The sequence below is a fragment of the Panthera uncia genome, chromosome B4, assembly GCF_023721935.1.
Source record: "Panthera uncia isolate 11264 chromosome B4, Puncia_PCG_1.0, whole genome shotgun sequence".
NCBI lineage: Eukaryota > Metazoa > Chordata > Mammalia > Carnivora > Felidae > Panthera > Panthera uncia.
In genome coordinates this window covers 56,757,189-56,778,157 of record NC_064809.1, presented here as the reverse complement: position 1 = coordinate 56,778,157, position 20,969 = coordinate 56,757,189, and the positions used below count along the sequence as shown (strand labels likewise).

The following is a 20,969-nucleotide window of genomic DNA, read 5'->3' as shown; positions in this document are numbered from 1 at the left end:
GGATAATGCTCAACTCGGTGTACTCTTTCGTGCAATTAAAAATATTTATCTTTCTACTTAAGTGAAATCTGTCTCCTAGTAACTTCGAAATTCTCATCTCTGGAGCAACAGAAATGAAGAAAAAAAATACCTTTTTAACCCTGAGCTACATAGTAACATATCACTTATTTGACAATCCTTACTCTTTGAAATATAGCCAAGAACCAGAAAACAGGCCCAAATCTTTTGAACCAAAATAGATGTTGATATGCCTGCCCTTTATTCATGTGGCAACTCCTCACGCTTCCACTCATGCAGTAGGCTCTGGATTTATCTATAAATCTCACAAGCTCTGACTGTGTTCTCAGCCCACAGATGATTAAAAACAAATGAGGGTAGGAAGCTCTGCTAGATGGAGACATATTAATAGCTGCCACTTTTTTTTTTTTTCCTTCTTTTCTTTTTTTTTTTTTTTATATCACTAACAGCCAGGAAAATTAACAGCAAATATTCTGGTGTCCAAAACACATGTGAATCTGGTGCTTATTTTAAAGACCAACAGTTTTATATCTCAGTAGCCTGAAGAAATTCTGAACCATGAAAATAATGTTAATATATGTGAAAAGTACATAATCTATGAAATTATTTTTTCTAGGAAAAAAGGCTTGAAAAAATAAGTAAAATTCTATTTTGTAAGACTTTTTTTGGTAAAAATTACTTATTTTGCAACTAAGCTTGACACAGTGTTACTGGGCCCACCAGGAGGAAATTATCTTTTTAAAAATTTCTAACACACTTAAGTAGTAAAATTATTTAGTTTTTAATACTTAAAACTCCAGTAAAGATTCAATTTTAGAAAATTCTCTGTGTTAACTCTATTCATAAATAAAGCCCTAAACTTCTCCAGACCTACATCTAAGCAATAGCAACCAAACCTTTTAGAAGTGGCCAATATTATGTCTCTGAAGGTAATATATCTCCAAAACACTGTCTCTGGATTTTCCAATTAAGCTTGTGTTTCACAAGAAATAATGAGCTAGTAGAAGGCTGCCTAAATTGCCCATCTGCTTTCCCACCAGGCAATCTTGGGTTTTAGGAATAGTCCATCTCAAGACATTTAAATTGTAAACCTTATTTCAACAGATGTTTTGTGAAATGTGTAGCAAGTATTTCCATATGTTTTATAAGGCAAAACATGTTGCCTTTATGACCCTAATTTGCATTCACCTTTGCATTCTTTTTTATGTGTTTGGAGTTGGATCTGCCATGTCTCTAGGACATTTAGATTTCACATGGAAGGAAATAAAACAATGGCCACTGTATCCCCTGCTGTTGCCATCTGTGATATAGGATGGGACCAGGTGTCTCGGATACTTTGCCTCTGAAGAAGCTGAGACAAAACAACTTTCCAAATGACTATGCAATGAGGCTTTCGGGCAAAGGCCCTGCAATTAATTGGCTGTTGCTAATTTAAAGCCATAGAATTAGAGCTATAATAATGTTAGCTATCAGTGATGGTTGATATTTAAGGAGTATGGACTCTTGTAACACAATATATGTGTCACCTCATGTTCTATAAAAGCATGTATTAAAAAACATCAAATTTCATTGAAAACCACAGACAAGGAGAAAATAATTTACAACACATATGTCTGTCAAAGGACTTGTCTCCAAAATATGTCAAGAAATCCTCTAACTCAAAAACAAAAGGACAAACGTCCTAATTTGCAAATGGGCAAAAGACTTTGATATGTCACAGCCAATCAGCACAAAAATGAAAATCACAAGATACACAGGAGAGTGGCAAAAAACAAAAAGACTGATATCATCACACGTTGATGTTGTAGAGCACCTGGAACTCCCAGACACTGCTGGTGAGAGTGCGAAATGTTACTGACCCTATGGAAAACTGGCAGTTTCTTAAAAAGCTAGTTACAGCTACACTACGACCTAACAACTCTGCTCATAGATAGGTCTTTCTCCTAAGTTAAAGAAAAACATACGTCCCTACAAAGACCTATACACAGATATTCATAGCAGCTTACTCCATAACACCCCCAAACTGCAAATAACTTAGATGTCCAATAATAGGAGGAAAGATAATCAAATTGTGGAACGTTCATATAAAGAAATATGGTTCAGTCATGAAAATGGCATACCACTGAGAAATAAAATAGTAAGATAACTATTATGTTGAGAGTAAGAAGACAGACACGAACAAGAGTACATACTTAATATCTCAATTCTGGAAGCTAAACTAACCCATCGGGGATAAAAATCAGATCAGAGGCTGATTCTGGGCACCTGGGTGGCTCAGTCGGTTAAGCATCCGACTCTTGATTTCAGCTCAGGTTATCATCCCATGGTTTGGTTGGTGGGATCGAGCCCCATGTAGGTCTCTCCGCTGACAGCACGGTGCCTTCTTGGGATTCTCTCTCTCCCTCTCCCCCCCACCCCCCCGTACCTCCCCTGCTTTCAGACACACTCTCTCTTTCAAAATACATAAAAATTTAAAAACAAGAAAGATCAGAGGCTGATCCCTGTAGTGGAGGAGGTGGGAGAAGGACAGTAACTGGAAAGTAGCACAAGGGAACTTTCTGGGGTTATAGAAGTTCTGTGTTTCGATGTGCATTTGGCAAACTGGTTAAACACTACACTTAAGATCTGAACATTTCAGGATAGGTTAACTGTGCATCAAAAAATGAACATAAAAATTGTAAGACCAAAAATAACTGAGTTTATGAGATAAACACAGTTCGGGAGAGATCACTAAAAACGCACATGTACCACTGTAACCAGAGCACTGACCAACACAATTATAAACTATTAGTGCCTTGGGAGAAAATTTGGATCACTGAGACATGCATCTTAAGATGACTGACTAAAGGCTGCCTCACAGGATAATAGAAACGTACAATAACAAAAGCATGGAGAGCTGGTGACATTTAAATGGGATAGTGCTGGTGGGGTGCTAAGAAAATGCAGATGGAAGTAGAACTCTCGGGCAGCAGGACTGCTAAAGAGAACACAGGAGGGACTACAGTCTGCCACAAGCCAGAGCTCTGCAAGGCTGGGTGCACCTCTCTGGGGAGGGAGGCCCAGGTGCAGACCCTTGATTTTAATTTTCTTAAAGTAAAGCTGAAAGGGCTCCTGCTGCCTGTCAGCAGCCAAAGCCGAATGCTTCTTCCTTCCCTGTCGAAGGTTACAATTCCATGCCTACCAACCCAGATCCTATTCCCAGGGAAATCATGAATGAAACGACATAACTTCCATATTATGCTCACATGTCATTATCCATTTGCCGATGGTGAATGAGGTAATGCACGTGGGAGAAACGTACTCTATCAGAACAGACTCTGCCAGGTATGACCAAGCACTAGCTAGTGTTTTGCATGTGTTATTTATAAACTACTGCATTTTCTGGAAGAGGATACGGAGACTCAGAGAGGTAAAGTGATTTGCCCAACATTATCCAGTTTCTCATTTGTAGACTTAGAATCAGAATGTAGGTTTGACTTCAAATACCATGCTCTTAATCATTATGCTATACTGCCTCCTAGATTATTTCATCCATTTCTGCATCCTACATTTGGGAAAATTTAGTCCCCCATCCCATCAGAGCTGTTGAGCAAGCTTTTTCTGACTTTGGGCTTTTCCCTCGGTTCTCAGCTCAACACCTATCTTTAAGTGTCTGAATCACGTGAACCCTTCTTTCTTGTCTCATTTTCCTCTTGTGTACTAGCGGCTCAAGACAAGTGGCCCTCATCTTGCATCCATCCTCAAAGCCAGATGGCTCTTATCTGTCCCATACCTCATGCCGTTCATGCTAGGGACAGCAAGTCAGAAGAGAGTTTCCAGTGAGATCATCTAGGTGAAAGCCTTCTCTAAACTATAAAGTTAGTAGAAACACTACGCTCAAATAAGGAATTTATGATATACAGGAGCTTCTCGGGTTCTCTTGCCAAGGAAATATTTACAATGTCTAAAAGAAATTAATTCCCTCATCAATGATTACATCAGGGACTCAATGAAGATTTCATGTGGGACAGGGGCAAGAAGAGGATGAACAGCAAAGAGGTGATAGCTTGGATTAGATCAAGTGGTCTATGTTTTGTGTACATTAGAGTCACTCTAATGTGTTGGGTAAATACCCTAGATCTAAGAAGCCTTTTTATTCCCTTTTCAAAACAAAAATCCATTTATACATCTAGAATGGCCTTTGTTAACAAGATACTTAGATACATATGTAGGTAAGAAGCAAAAGAAAGAAAATATGTAAGGAATCATTCCAGAAACTTAGCAGTTATAATGGCATATTTCATGAAGGAAAGCATGTACACTAAGAAATAAGTCCAGGGGCGCCTGGGTGGCGCAGTCGGTTGGGCGTCCGACTTCAGCTCAGGTCACGATCTCGCGGTCCGTGAGTTCGAGCCCCGCGTCGGGCTCTGGGCTGATGGCTCGGAGCCTGGAGCCTGCTTCCGATTCTGTGTCTCCCTCTCTCTCTGTCCCTCCTCCACTCATGCTCTGTCTCTCTACGTCTCAAAAATAAATAAACGTTAAAACAAATTTAAAAAAAAAAAAAAAGAAATAAGTCCAGTCCTGGTGGCAGCTGAAAGCTTGAATATTACTTATTCAATATTAAGTTCAGGACTTCTAATCAAATGTCATAAACAACTTCCTAGTTTCAGTTTATGAACACTGTCGTTGACCTTAACATTTGGACAAAATAATTGAATCTGCACCCAATTTGCTAATGAACCATTCTTAGATACAACAGAAAGTAATTGCCTTAAACACTTAATAAATGTATTAAGCTAAACAGAAAGTTTCAGAAGAGCTAAATGGATTTGAATATTTTTATTTTCTGACTCAGAATTCAAAAGTCTGACTCAGAATTCAAACAGCATGTGGTGGCAGTGGTAATGGTGGAATGTGCCAGGATGTGTTTATGTGATAACTGTCCTACCTCGCTGACATTTATTCACAGTCTATCTGGAAAATCTGCTGTACAGAACGTCTCAAAAATATGTGCTACCTAAATTTCCCTCTTGTTGCAAGGTTGATTTTAAAGGGCATTGTTAGAAAAATCCTCACAAGTAAATGGTCTTCAGGGTAAAATCTTGATATGTAAGCCTTCTATGGGCAGCAAAAGATACAATCAAGTACAAGAAGTTCAAAAAGCCAGGCAGGTTGTGAGAAACTCAAGATAGAAAGGAAACATCCACTCTACTTTATTCAGCCAGAAAAAAAACAAAAAAACAAAAAAACAAAAACACATGCCTGCGACTCAGGGTAGCTTTCATATTCTGTTTTTAATAATGTTTGGACCAATAAACTGGGGAAGACAAGAGCAAGTTCATAATATCAAGAAGGTATATTTTGGAATAAGTTTAAAAAGTTGACTCTTCCAACAAGGTACTATAAGGAAATCAAGGTGGGGGGAGTTGGAGGAGGAGATAAATTCTTATTTTTATAAAACAGTGGGTATAATGCTGATTTAATCAAAGATAAATATAACTGAAGCAAAAGATTAGTCCTCTAAGCACAGTGTCTAAAGCAAAAATACCATAAACCAAATTTGGAATGCTTTGTTATTCACGTCTCAACATGAACACTTCTAATCACAAGGGAACCTTCTCCAATACCTTCTGAGCAATCATAAAATAATATATAGATTATGTCATTTAAAGCCACACACTGTCTGATGGAGTAAAGTAAACTGATAGTTAGAATTACTGAAAACCAGCAAGGTCTGCAAGGTTTAAAAATTATAATAAAATATTGAATAATTACTGTTATGTTAGAACTAGCCAAGTCCTTTAAACTTTTAAACAGCTTTCTCAGAGAGCAATAGAAAGGCTACAAAACAAACAAACCCAAGACTGAAAATCTCCATCTCTATTTCACCTGAAGCTTATAATTCATTTGTTTGTCACCCAAACCAATAACTGTCTCTAAAAAGAATATTTAGCTGGCCAGATAGAACAAAAAGCTAGCCAAATAAGGGCAATTGTCTGATAAATGCTCAAATAAGTAAGCTTTATTTTTACCAAATTATCTTTCTAGAATAAAATAAGCTTATGAATAATCTGCCAACTGTCATTTGACAATTGTCTCTTCAACTAAATCCTTAGTAAACATTTATCTACTTTTAGGTAATACAGAAAAATACTGAATATTCTAATTTTTTAAAGCAAAATATATATGTAAAGAACACCTTAAAATTTAAAAAGCATTCTCATATATTTAATATTTGGATACACTGAATTGGTAAGTATTTTGCCCCCTAAGATAACTACTTAAAAGAAAATAGAGAGGCAGGTCCTTTTCTACCATGTCTTGAGTACAAGTGAGCTAATAAAATCAGAGTAGAATATGTAAGCTATTTGCGATTTCAAATATCCCATGCATACAAGATTTTTTTCCTTGTTTACTTTTACAGATATTGAGAACTTTAATTTTTAAAGAAATAGCAGTCAGGGCCAAATCTAGCTCATAATAAAAGATCTGAAAGGGAAAGTTAATCGTTCAATCAATCTACTTAGTCACTAGGCAAGCCTCTCTGGAAGCCCACAACTCTGCCTTCTGGAACCATTTGGTTGTCATAAATGCAATAATAATACAGCAGCTGTAATCTACAAAAACGGCTGTAGTGTTTTTTCTCAGGTGGACTGAATTGGGACATAACAAATATTTGCTACTCACTTTTCAATTTTCTTGTCTTCCGCTCAAGTGTCTGGCAAGTATTCACTAACTCAGTATTTATAGTCTGAAGATTCCGTTGTTCCGAAATTGCGTCCTCTAATTTATGCAGCAAAGACTTAGCTTTGTCACTGGCTGAGTGGGCTGCCCGATCTCGATCCTCAACCTGGACACGTACAGTTAATGCTGGATTTTAGCAGGGTGGCCAGGAAAGAAAGCAATTGAGCGCTCACTGTTACTATGCACACGAAACTGAAAATGTGCTTTTCTTCTCAGGGAAGTGATAAGCCTCTACTGAACTTCTGCAATTCTGTGTTTGCATGGGCTTTGTATGCCTGAGCTATTTCTTCAGCGGTAAAAGCCCTGATATGTCAAGCTGCCTCTTTCTGCAAAGATGCCTCTTTTCATCAGTAGGCTGTTGACACCGCCTCTTTTACAACTCCCCGTTACTTCCTCCGCTCGATGCTGGTCGCCAGGGACTGAACTTCGCAGTTCCTCTTTGTTTTTTTTGTTTTTTGTTTTTTCTGTTCCTCCTCTGTTTTTTACTTCATGGTTTCAAGGACATCTGAGGAAACTTCCCTTTGAATATAAAGTAGTCAAAGGCCACCCTACCTGCTCTTCTCCGTCCTCCAGCCATGGGCTGGTTCCGTGGACCTTCCTAAGGTCAGCTTCCTGGTTGACAGCATCTTCTTGCAGTTGTTCAAGGGCTTCTAGTTGTTTCTGCCTGGAGTTAAAAAAAAAAAAAAAAAGGTCCAAACCACAAGCTGTCAGTGACATTTCAACTAAGAGTCACCCCTGGGAAGTTGTGACAAATTGAGACTTAATATACTTCCTCAGAGATCAGAGGAAAAAGTGAAAGTATTTACATATATATATAAATGCTTGACAAATAGAGAATTTTAACCAAAGCAATCATATCAATCAGTTGGCCTGATACCCCTACTTTACAGATAAGGGTATTTGATCTCCTATTTTACACTGGAATATTCAGTTTCCCACAAACTACATTCATAGTAGTTAGTATCAGTCACCAATTGCTTAGATGGTGGCACAGTGAGATCACTGAAAGAGGTGGAATATTTACACATCATAGCTAGCTTTTTTTTTTTTCTGAAAAAAAGAGAGAAAAGAAAAAGAAGGAAAAAGAAACAAAAAAGAAAAGAAATAAGAGCTTTGTTTCATGATCTTGGCCTTTTCTAAGAGTTGCCCATCATGGTAAATCATGAGTATAGGAAGGGCTGCTCCCAAGCACAGATGAAACACTAGATGTTAGTATCTCCAAGTGAAGTCTTGTCTTTTCTGAAAACTTGACCCCTCTCCCTTTCTTCCTCACTCCAAATCTCTTAATGTTATTATGTTACCTCTCTTTTGGATCCAACCCTAATCCTCCAAATACATTAAAATGCACCTGCTCTCAGTTAGCTGGTATTATTTAAACCATGTTATGTATCAATATGTCCATGACTATCTGGAAACAACTGAATAAGGACCTTAGTTCAAAGGGATAATAAACTCTGGGAGCTTCAAAGCAGTGAGGAAAGCACTATCAGGTTTAGGCCTTTTGCATGCCTCTCAAACGTTAACAGAGTCAGAATCTCATTGTATATTTACATAAATCTATCCCTAACTACAAGAAGAATCACATGAGAGACCAGGATGGTTGCATAGAATGCTTACCATCATGGTAAACTAGCAAATAAAGCTCTAAAGAAAAATAAGAACTACCTAAACAAACAATATATTGAGCTTTATTTAATACCTTATAGTTAGTCTTTCCTTTTGCAAATTGTGGCAAAAATATTAAATATGAGATCTATCCCCTTAACACATTTTTAAGTGTATAATATTGTTAACTATAGGCACAGTGTGGTATAGCAGATCGCTAGAAATTACTTGTCTTGCTAACTGAAGCTTTATATCCATTACGTTGCAACTCTCCATTTCCCCTTCCTCTAGTCCCTGGAAACCACCATTCAACTTTGTGCTTCTATGAGTTTGACTATTGTAAATACCTCATAGAAGTGTAATCATGACACTTGTCCTTCTGTGACTGGTTAATTTCACTTAGCATAATGTCCTCAAGATTTATCCATTTATCACATATGACAAAATTTCCTTCTTTTTAAAGACTGAATAATATTCCATTTTACACAAACACACACACACACGTATATATTTTATTTACCATGGATATTTAGGTTGTTTCTACATCTTGATTATCATGAATAATGCTGCAATAAACATGGGTATGTAAATATCTCTTCAAGATTTTGCTTTGAATTCTTTTGAACATATACCCAGAAGCAGGAATGCTGGATCATACGGTAGTTCTATTTTTAATTTTTTGAGGAAACTCCATACTGTTTTCCATAGCAGTTGCCCTCTTTTACATTTCTACCAACAGTGTACAGAGTTTTAATGCTCTACATCTTTGCCTACATTTGGTATCTTTTTGTGTTTTTTGGTTTTTAATAATAGCCTTCCCTAACAGGTATGATTCATTCATCATTGTGAAAGACTCATTGTGGGTTTTATTTGCATTTCCCTGATGATGAGTGATGTTGATCACCTTCTCATATAACTTTTGGTCAATTGTAGGTCTTCTTTGGAAAAATGTCTATTCAAGTCCTTTGCTATTTTTAAATTGGGTTATTTTGTTGTTGTTACTGAGTTGTAGTAGTTCTTCATGTATCTTGAATACCCTTATCAGATATATGGTTTACAAAAATTTTCTTTCATTCATAGGTTACCTTTTCTCTGTTAATTCCTTTGTTGTTCAGAAGCTGTTTAGTCTGATGTAGATCCACTTATCTAGCTTTACTTGCCTTGCTTCTGCTTTTGATGTCATAGCCAAGGCCAATGTCATGAAGATTTTCCCCCAAGTTTTATTCTAGGAGTTTTACAGTTTTAGGTCATATATTTAAGTCTTTAATCCATATTGAGTTGATTTTTGTATGTGGTATGTAGCAAGGTTCACCTTCATTCTTTTTGCATGTGAATATCCAGTTTTCCCAACACCATTTGTTGAAAGGATTATCCTTTCTCCACTGTGTATTGTTGACACCCTAGTCAAAGATGACTTGGCCATTTACACATGGCCATATTATTTCTGGGCACTCTATTCTGTTCTACTCTCTTTAGGCTAGTACCATACTTTTTGAATTACCATAGCTTTGAAATAGATATCTTAAAATAAGGAAGTGTGCTACCTCCAGCTTTAGGTTTCTTTCTCAAGATTGTTTTGGCTATTCAAGATCCTTTGTGGTTCCATATGAATATCAGAATTATTTTTTCTATTACTGTAGAAAATATGATTAGGATTTTGATTGGTATTGCACTGAATCTGTATATCACTTTGGGTAATATGGACCTTTTGACATTATTAAGTCTTCTAATCTATGAATACAGATGTCTTCACTTATTTGTACCTTCTTTAATTTCTTTCAGCAATGTTTTATAGTTTCACCTCCTTATTAAATTCATTGCTATTTTATTCTTTGGATACTGTTTTAAATGAAATTGTTTTTCCAACTTCCTTTTTAGATAGTTCATTGTTAGTGTATAGAAATGCATCTGATTTTTATATGTTAATTTTGTATGTATGCTGGAACTTTGCTGTATTTATTTTTGAGAGAGAAGCCGAGAGAAAGGGAGACAGAGATTCAAAGCAGACTCTGCACTATTAGTGCAGAGCCTGACACAGGGCTCAAACTCACGAGCCGTGAGATCATGACCTGAGCTGAAGGTCAGACCCTCAACTGACTGAGCCAACTGAGCCAAAGGTGCCCTATGTATAAGATCATGTCTGCAAATACAGATGATTTTACTGCTTCCTTTCCAATGTGGATGCCTTTTGTTTCTTTTTCTTGCTTAATAGTTCTGGCTAAGGACTTCTAGGAGTATGTTTCTTAGTAGTGGTGAGAGTGGACATGCTTGCCTTGGTTCTGATCTTAGAGAAAAAGCTTTTAGACTTTCGAGTATAGTATTCGCTGTGTGCTTTTCATTTATGGCCTTTATTATGCTGAGTAGTTTCTATTTCTAGTATTTTGAATATTTTTATCATGAAAAAGTTAGATCTTGCCAAATGTTTTTCTTCATCATTTCAGATGACCATGTGATATATATCTTTCATTCTGTTAATGGAGTATATAACATTAATTTATTTGTGTATGTTGAACCATCCTTACATCCCAGGGATAAATCTTACATGGTCATCGTGTATTATTGTTTTTGATACCTTATTGAAGTTGATTACTAGTATTTTGTTGCACCTATACTCATCAGGAATATTGACCTGTAGTTTTCTTTGCTTGTAGTATCTTTGGTTTTGGTGTCAGCAAAAAATTGACCTCACTAAAAGAATGGGGAAGTGGTTTCTCCTCTATGATTTTTTGAAAGTTTCAAAAGACACCACCTGGTCCTGATCTTTGTTGGGTTTTTAAATAGTGCTTCAATCTCCTTAGCATTTTTTGCTCTGTTCAGATTATCTTTTCCTTACTGACTCAGGCTTGCTAGGTTATATGTTCCTAAACATCCATTTCTTCAAGGTTATCCAATTATTGGTGTATGACTGCTTGCTCATAATGGTCTTTTATGATCCTTCCACCCACCCCCACACTGTAGCATCAGTTGTAATATCTCCTCTTTTGTTTCTGATTTTATTTTAATCTACTCTTTTTCTTAGTCTAGCTATAGGTTTGTCAATTATATCTTCAAAAAACACAACTCGGGGGTGCCTGGGTGGCTCAGTCGGTTGGGCATCCAACTTTGGCTTAGGTCACGATCTAGTGGTCCATGAGTTTGAGCCCCGCATCAGGCTCTGGGCTGATGGCTCAGAGCCTGGAGCCTGCTTCAGATTCTGTGTCTCCCCCTCTCTCTGCCCCTTCCCCGTTCATGCTCTGTCTCTGTCTCTCAAAAATGAATAAACATTAAAAAAAAATTTTTTTTAAATAAAAAAATAAAAAACACAACTCAGACTTTCAGGAAATATGGGAGAAGAGGAGGATCCTAGGCTCACCTAATCCCACAGATATGCCCAGATAACACACACATCAGTGTAAACAAGCCATAAAGTGACCCAGACACTGAAAGAATAGACTTTCCACAGCTAAATGTAGAAAAGAGGCCACAATGAAGAGGGTAGGAAAGGCAGAGACATGGTCAGGAGCCAAAATGACTCATGGGACTGTCTGTTGGAAGGAAGGATGCCACTGGCACAGAGAGGGGAGAGAAGGAGACCCCACACCAAGCATCTCAGGCATGGGGGAGCCACAGTGGGAAGATGAATTCCCATAATGTTGGGCTTTGAAAACCAGAGGGGCCTAATAGTCCCACCAAGATACAGCATAGAAGCAGCAGTTTGAAATATATCCGGGGTATATGGGAGGGAGAGTTATTCACTTATCTCAGAGCAGGTGCTGGAGGGGGAGGGATCTTTGGAAGAGTTCTCCAAGAACTGCTCTTTACCCACCAATGACAGCTTCTCATGGGACACCAAAGGTAGAGAACCTTGAAGTTTGGTGCTACTACAGGTCTGGCAAAGTCCTGGTCTGGGACAAATCCAGCCCGGGTGGTCCCAGACTGGCCCATTAACAACACAAGTACCAAACTATGACCACAACAGGCAAGGAGAGCCATCGCAGATGACTGGATTAAAGGCAAATGTTGCTCAGCCATATTACCAGTGTACATGCAACACACATAGGAAACACTCCTGAAGGATCAGGTTCTGGTAAACAGGGGACATGGCACTGCGGAGCTCCACAGGATGTCTTCTTCATAAGGCCACTACTTTCAAGAACAGGAGACATTGCTGACTTTCCTAACAGATAGAAAGAGACACAGAGAATTAGGCAAAAAGAAAAAAAGAAAAAAGAGAGAGAGAGACAGAGGATTATGTCCCAAATGAAAGAACAAGTCAAAATGACAGGAAGAGACCTAAACAAAACAGAGATAATATGCCTGTTAGAGAATTTAAATAATGGTAATAATGGTACTCAATGGACTTGAGAAAAGATTGGAGGATTTCAGTGAGACACTCAACAAAGAGATAGAAAACATAAAATAGAACCAATCAGAGATAAACAGTTCAATAACTGAAATTTAAAACACATTAGGTAGAAGAAGGGGAGAAGACGGCAGCATAGGATGATGCTGGGCTCACCTCGTCCTGCTGATTGCTTAGATTCCACCCGCATCTGCATAATTTACCCTGATAACCACCAGAAGACTAGCAGAATGGACTATCTGGAGCCAAGCATAGACAAGAGGCCCACGGAAGAGGGTAGGAAGGGCGGAGAGGCGGTACGCGCTACACGAACTGGTGGGAGGGAGCTGGGGAGGTGGAGGGGCAGCCTGCCCTGCAAGGCAGAGCCCCCGAGCCTGGCTTGCAAAAGCAGAGGGGCCGGACTCCATGAGTTCTGACAGCTAGCGGGACTTAACATCTGGAATGTTATAAGTCAACAGCTCTGCTCAGAGAGCGGGAGGGCGAGAGGACAACGGGAGGGAGAGGTGTTCAGCCCCAGAAGACAGAGTTCAGCTCAGCAGAGAACAAAGGCGCTGGCCAGTGCCATCTCCCTCTCCCATGCCCCAGCTAAAATCCCAAACGGAACCAGTTTCTGTCACCGAACTTTCTTGCACTGCGCAAACACCCAACGCTGTGCTTCTGTGGATCCATCCCTCCAGTGGGGCTGCCTGGCAGCTCAGAGCCTGGAGCCTGTTTCAGATTCTGTGTCTCCCTCTTTCTCTGACCCTCCCCTGTTCATGCTCTCTCTCTGTCTCAAAAATAAATAAATGTTAAAAAAATAAATAAATTGGGGCACCTGGGTGGCTCAGTTGGTTGAGCGGCCGACTTTGGCTCAGGTCACGATCTCGCAGTCTGTGAGTTCGAGCCCCGCGTCTGGCTCTGTGCTGACAGCTCAGAGCCTGGAGCCTGTTTCCGATTCTGTGTCTCCCTCTCTCTGACCCTCCCCCCATTCATGCTCTGTCTCTCTCTGTCTCAAAAATAAATAAACGTTAAAAAAATTTAAAAAAGAAAGAAAGAAAGAAAGAAAGAAAGAAAGCAGAGATAATACCTATCCTTCTCAAGCTATTCAAAAAAATAGAAATGGAAGGAAAACTTCCAGACTCATTCTATGAAGCCAGCATTACTTTGATTCCTAAACCAGACAGAGACCCAGTAAAAAAAGAGAACTACAGGCCAATATCCCTGATGAATATGGATGCAAAAATTCTCAATAAGACACTAGCAAATCGAATTCAACAGCATATAAAAAGAATTATCACCATGATCAAGTGGGATTCATTCCTGGAATGCAGGGCTGGTTCAACATTCACAAATCAATCAACATGATAGATCACATTAATAAATGAAAAGATAAGAACCATAGGATCCTGTCAATCGATGCAGAAAAAGCATTTGACAAAATTCAGCATCATTTCTTAATAAAAACCCTTGAGAAAGTCGGGATAGAAGGAACATACTTAAACATCATAAAAGCCACTTATGAAAAGCCCACAGCTAATATCCTCAATGGGGAAAAACTGAGAGCTTTTTCCCTGAGATCAGGAACACGACAGGGATGTCCACTCTCACCGCTGTTGTTTAACATAGTGTTGGAAGTGCTAGCATCAGCAATCAGACAACAAAAGGAAATCAAAGGCATCAAAATTGGCAAAGATGAAGTCAAGCTTTCACTTTTTGCAGATGACATGATATTATACATGGAAAACCTGACAGACTCCACCAAAAGTCTGCTAGAACTGATACATGTTTTCAGCAAAGTTGCAGGATACAAAATCAATGTACACAAATCAGTTGCATTCTTATACACTAATAATGAAGCAACAGAAAGACAAATAAAGAAACTGATCCCATTCACAATTGCACCAAGAATCATAAAATACCTAGGAATCGACCTAACCAAAGATGTAAAAGATCTGTATGCTGACTATAGAAAGCTTATGAAGGAAATTGAAGAAGACATAAAGAAATGGAAAAACATTCCATACTCAAGGATTGGAAGAATACATATTGTTAAAATGTCAATACTACCCAAAGCTATCTACACATTCAATGCAATCCCAATCAAAATTGCACCAGCATTCTTCTCAAAGCTAGAAAAAGCAATCATAAAATTTCTATGGAACCACAAAAGACCCCAAATAGCCAAAGTAATCTTGAAGACGACCACCAAAGCAGGAGGCATCACAATCCCAGATGTTAGCCTCTACTACAAAGCTGTAATCATCAAGACAGCATGGTATTGGCACAAAAGCATACACATAGACCAATGGAATAGAATAGAAACCCTACAATTAGACCCACAAAAGTATGGCCAACTCATCTTTGACAAAGCAGGAAAGAATATCCAATAGAAAAAAGACAGTCTCTTTAACAAATGGTGCTGGGAGAACTGGACAGCAACATGCAGAAGGATGAAACTAGACAACTTTCTTACATCATTCACAAAAATAAACTCAAAATGGATAAAGGACCTGAATGTGAGACAGGAAACCATCAAAACCCTAGAGGAGAAAGTAGGAAAAAACCTCTCTGACCTCAGCTGCAGCCATTTCCTACTTGACACATCCCCAAAGGCAAGGGAATTAAAAGCAAAAATGAACTACTGGGACCTCATGAAGATAAAAAGCTTCTGCACAGCAAAGGAAACAATCAACAAATCTAAAAGGCAACCAACCGAATGGGAAAAGATATTTGCAAATGACATATCGGACAAAGGGCTAGTATCCAAAATCTATAAAGAGCTCACCAAACTCCACACCCGAAAAATAAATAATCCAGTGAAGAAATGGGCACAAAACATGAATAGACACTTCTCTAAAGATGTGTCAGGCCAACAGATGGCCTGACAGGTACATGAGAAGATGCTCGACATCACTCATCATCCAGGAAATACAAATCAAAACCACATTGAGATACCACCTCACACCATGAACCTCACACTAACATGAACAACTCAGGCAACAGCCAATGTTGGTGAGGATGTGGAGAAAGAGGATCTCTTTTGCACTACTGGTGGGAATGCAAACTGGTGCAGCCACTCTGGAAAACAGTGTGGAGGTTCCTCAAAAAATTAAAAATAGATCTACCCTATGACCCAGCAATAGCACTGCTAGGAATTTACCCACTGGATACAGGACTGCTGATGCATAGGGGCACTTGTAACCCAATGTTAATAGCAGCACTTTCAACAAGAGCCTAAATGTTCATCAACTGATGAATGGATAAAGAAATTGTGGTTTATATACACAATGGAATACTACATGGCAATGAAAAAGAATGAAATACGGCCTTTTGTAGCAACGTGGATGGAATTGGAGAGTGTTATGCTAAGTGAAATAAATCATACAGAGAAGGACAGATACCATATGTTTTCATTCTTATGTGGATCCTGAGAAACTTAACAGAAGACCATGGGTCAAGGGAAGAAAAAAAAAAAGAGGTTAGGGAGGGAGGGAGCCACAACATAAGAGACTCTTAAAGACTGAGAACAAACTGAGGGTTGATGGGGGGTGGGAGGGAGGGGAGGGTGGGTGATAGGTATTGAGGAGGGCACCTGTTGGGATGAGCACTGGCTGTTGTATGGAAACCAATCTGACAGTAAATTTCATATTAAAAAAAAATAAATCAGCTGCATTATGTACAAAAATAAAATAAAATACATTAAAAGAAGCAGAACAGATCAGTGATCTGGAGGACAGAATAGTAGAAAGCAATCTAGTTGAACATGAGAAAGAAAAAAATAATAAATGAAAATAGAGTAATAGAACTCAATGACCTGATGAAGCATAATAACATTCACATCATAAGGATCCCAGAAGGAAAAGAGAGCAAAGGGGGCATAAAATACATTTGAATAAATAATCCCTGAAAACTACCTGAATCTGGGGAAGGAAACACAAATTCAGATCAATGAGGCAATGAGGAAAGTCCCGAACAAAATTGACCTAAGGAGGGCCACACCAAGACACAGAGTAATTAAGATCAAAATGTAGCAATTAAGAGCATTTTTAAAACAGCATGAGGAAAGCAAACAGTTGCCTTCAAGGGAGTCCCCATAAGGCTATCCACTGATGTTTGAGCAGTCACTTTGCAGGCCAGAAAAGAGTAGAATGATATATTCAAAGTGTTCAAAGAAAAAATCTGCAACCAAGAATGCTCTATCTAGCAAAGCTACCACTCAGAATAGGAGAGATGAGGTTTTCAGAGAAAAAAAATTTAAAGAAATTTACTACTAAACAAACCTTACAAGAAATGTTAAAGGGGACTCTGAGTGGAAAAGAATGACTATAAGTAGGAATGAGAAAAGTAGGATGCACTAAATCACTACAGTTAAGTGTATCTATAAAAATCAGCCAAGGGATTCACAAAGTAAGAGATGTAAAGTATGACACCATATACCTAAATTGTGGAGGGAGAGGAGTAAAAATTTAGTGCTTTTAGAATGAGTTCAAACTTAAACAACCATCAAAATACTATAGACTGCTATATCAAAAATATAATATAGAAAAACTTAATGGGAACCACAAATCAAAAGCTGGTAATAGATATGAAAAGAAAGAAATCCAAGTATATCACAAAGAAAACCAGCAAACCATGACAGAAGAAAGGAATAGAAAACTATAAAACAGTGATAAAACAAATAACAAAATGGCAATAAATATATAATGATCAGTAATTACTTTGGATGTAAATGGACTAAAAGCTCCAATCAAAAGATGTAAGGAGATGGAGTGGATAAAAAAACAAGACCTATCTATATGCTGCCTACAAGGGACTCATTTCAGACCTAAAGACACATGCAGATTGAAAGTGAATGGATGGAAGAGCATTTATCATGTAAATGGAAGTAAAAGAAAACCAGAGGAGCAATACTTAAATCAGACAAAAAGAGACTTTAAAACAAAGACTGTAAGAAGAGACAAAGAAAGACAGTATATAATCTTAAAGGGAACAATGCAAAAATAAGATTTAACAATTATAAATATTTATGCACCTAACATGGAAACATCCAAATACAAAAAGAACCTAATTACATAAAGTTAATAATCAATAGCCATACAATAATAGTAAGAGACTTTAACATCCCACTTACATGCAAGGATAGATCATCCAAACAGAAAATCAACAAGAAAAGAGTGTTTTTGAATGACACATTGGACTAGATAGATCTAACAGATATATTCAGAACAGTCTATTCTAAAACAGTAAAATACACATCCTTTTCAAGTACACATAGAACAGATTACATATTAGGCCACAAAATAAGTCTCAACAAATTCAAAATAATTGAAGTCCTACTATGCATCTTTTCCAACCACAGTACCATGAAACTAGAAATCAACCACAAGAAAAAATTTCCAAAGAACGCAAATACATGGAAGTTAAATAACATGCTACTAAACAATGAATGGGTCAGCCAAGAAATCAAAGAGGAATTCAAAAATTACATGGAGACAAATGAAAGCAGAAACTAATGGTACAAAAATGTTTGGGATGTAGTAAATCTCTTCTAAGAGTAAACTTTATAGCAATACAGACCTACCACAAGAAGCAAGAAAAATCTCAAACAACCTAGCCATACATCTAAAGGAGCTAGAAAAAGAAGAACAAATTCCAAAACCAGGAGAAGGGAATAATAATAAGAGCAAAAGGAAATGAAATAGAAACAGAGAAAACAATAGAACATATCAATAAAACCAAAAACTGGTTCTTTGGAAGGATCAACAAAATTTATAAACCTTTAGCCAGACTCAAGAGAGAAAGAGAGAACTCAAAATAAGAAAGAGGAGAAATAAACACCACCACAGAAATATAAAAGCTTATAAGAGAATATTATGAAAAATTATATGCCAACAAATTGGACAACTTAGAAGAAATGGATAAATTCCTAGAAACATATAACCTCCCAAAACTGAATCAGAAGGAAACAGAGAATTCAAACAGACCGGTTACCAGCAATGTGATTGAATCTGTAATTTTTTTAAAACTCCCAACAAATAAGTCCAGGACCACTGGGTTTCAAAGGAAGAGTTAATGCCTATTCTCAAACTTTTCAAAAAATAGAAGAGAAATGAAAGCTTCCAAACTCATTCTATGTGGCCAAGATTACCCTGATATCAAAATCAGATATAGACACAACAAAAAAAACAAAAAAAACAAAAAAAAAAGAAAAGAAAAGAAAAAAGAAAAAACTACAGGCCAATACTTCTAATAACCATATACACAAAAATCATCCACAAAATACTAGCAAACCAAAGCCAACAGTACATTAAAAAAATCATTCACCATGACTGAGATTTATTCCTGGGATGCAAAGATAATTAAACATTCACAAATCAATCAACATGACATGTAACATTGACAAAAGATAAAAACCACATGACCATTTCAATAGATACAGAAAAAGAATTTGACAAAGTACAACATCCAGTCATGATACAAACCCCCAACAAAGAAGGTTTAGAGGGGAACATACCTCAACACAATAAAGGCCATATATGAAAAGCAACAGTTAACATCACACTCAATTGAGAAAAACGGAGCTTTCCCTCTAAGATCAGGAACAAGTCAAGGGTGTCCACTCTCACCACTACTACTCAACATTGTACTTGAAGTCCTAACCATAGCAATCAAACAAGAAATAAAAGGCATCCAAATTGGTAGTAAAACTTACACTGTTTGCAGATGATATGACACTATATATAAAAAACCCTAGAGACTCCACCAAAAAACTATTAGAACTATTAAATGAATTCAGTAAAGTTGCAAGATATAAAATCAATACACAGAAATTTTGTGTCTCTATACACTAATAATGAAGTAGCAGAAAGGGAAATGAATACAACAATCCCATTTATAATTGCACACCAAAAATAATAAAATATCTAGGAATAAACATACCAAGGAGGTGAAAGAACTATACACTGACAACTATAAAACACTGATGAAAGAAACTGAAGGACAACACAAACAAATGGAAAGATAGCCCACGCTCATGGATTGGGAGAACAAATATTGTTAAAATGTCCATATTACCCAAAGCAATCTACAGATTTAATGCAATCTCTATCAAAATACCAACAGCATTTTTCACAGAGCTAGAACATGTAATCCTAAAATTTGTATGAAACCATGAAGACCCCAAATTGCCAAAGTAATCTTGAAAAAAGAACAAAATTAGTACTATCACAATCCCAGATTTCAAAATGTACTCAAATCCATAGTAGTGAAAACTGTATGGTACCAGCACAAAAATAGACACATCAACATAACAGAATAGACAGCCCAGAAATAAACCCATGCTTACATGGTTAATTAACCTATGACAAGGGAGATAAGGATATGCAGTGGGACACACACTGTCTTCAACAAATGGTGTTGGGGAAAATTGGACAGCTACATGCAAAAGAATGAAACCAGACCACTTTCATATACCAAAAACAAAACTAAACTCAAAATGGATTAGAGACCTAAATGTAAGAACTGAAGCCATAACAATCCTAGAAGAGAGCACAGGCAATAATTTCTCTGACATCAGCTGTAGCAACATTTTTCTAGATTTGTCTCCTGAGGCAAGGGAAATAAAAGCAAAAATAAATTATTGGGAGTACATCAAAATAAAAACCTACAGCAGAGCCAAGGAAACAATCAACAAAGCTAAAAGGCAAACTATGGAATAGGAGAAAATATCTGCAAATGACATCCAATAAAGGGTTAGTATCCAAAATATATAAAGAACTTCTGCAACTCAACAGCCCAAAACAAATAATCCAATTAAAAAATGGGCAGAAGACATGAACAGACATTGCTCCAAAGACACATAGATGGCCAATGAGACATGAAAAATGCTCAGCATCACTCACCATCAGAAAAATTCAAATCAAAACCACAATGAGATACCACCTCATACCTGTCAGAATGGCCAAAATTAAAAATACAAGAAACAAGAAGTGTTGGCAAGGATGTGAGCTAAAAAGAATGCTGTGCACTATTGTTGGTGAGCGTACATTGTGGAAAACGGTATGGAGGTTCCCCAAAACGTTAAAAAGATAATTACCATATGACCCAGTAATTCCATTACTGGGTATTTACACAAAGAATACAAAAATGCTAATTCAAAAAGATATATGCACTCTTGTTTATTGCAACATTATTTGCAATAGCCAAATTATGGAAGTAACCTAAGTGTCCACTGATTGATGAAAGGATAAACAAGGTGTGATATATATATATATATATATATATATATATATATATATATATA

General features: G+C 37.3%; 1 protein-coding gene across 2 annotated transcripts in view; it reads right to left on the bottom strand.

Annotated features, from left to right (window-relative positions):
• The window catches only part of IRAG2 (inositol 1,4,5-triphosphate receptor associated 2), a 128,982-nt gene that overhangs the window by 45,193 nt on the left and 62,820 nt on the right, over positions 1-20,969 (bottom strand). Inside the window, exons 17-18 of one of the 2 annotated variants that reach the window (XM_049625199.1) lie at positions 7,294-7,405; positions 6,685-6,847 (exon numbers count right to left, since the gene is read on the bottom strand). In XM_049625199.1, the coding sequence (XP_049481156.1) occupies positions 6,685-6,847; positions 7,294-7,405 (275 nt within the window). Of the gene's footprint in view, positions 1-6,684; positions 6,862-7,293; positions 7,406-20,969 lie in introns of those variants that run through there. The other variant, XM_049625197.1, reaches the window with a different exon arrangement.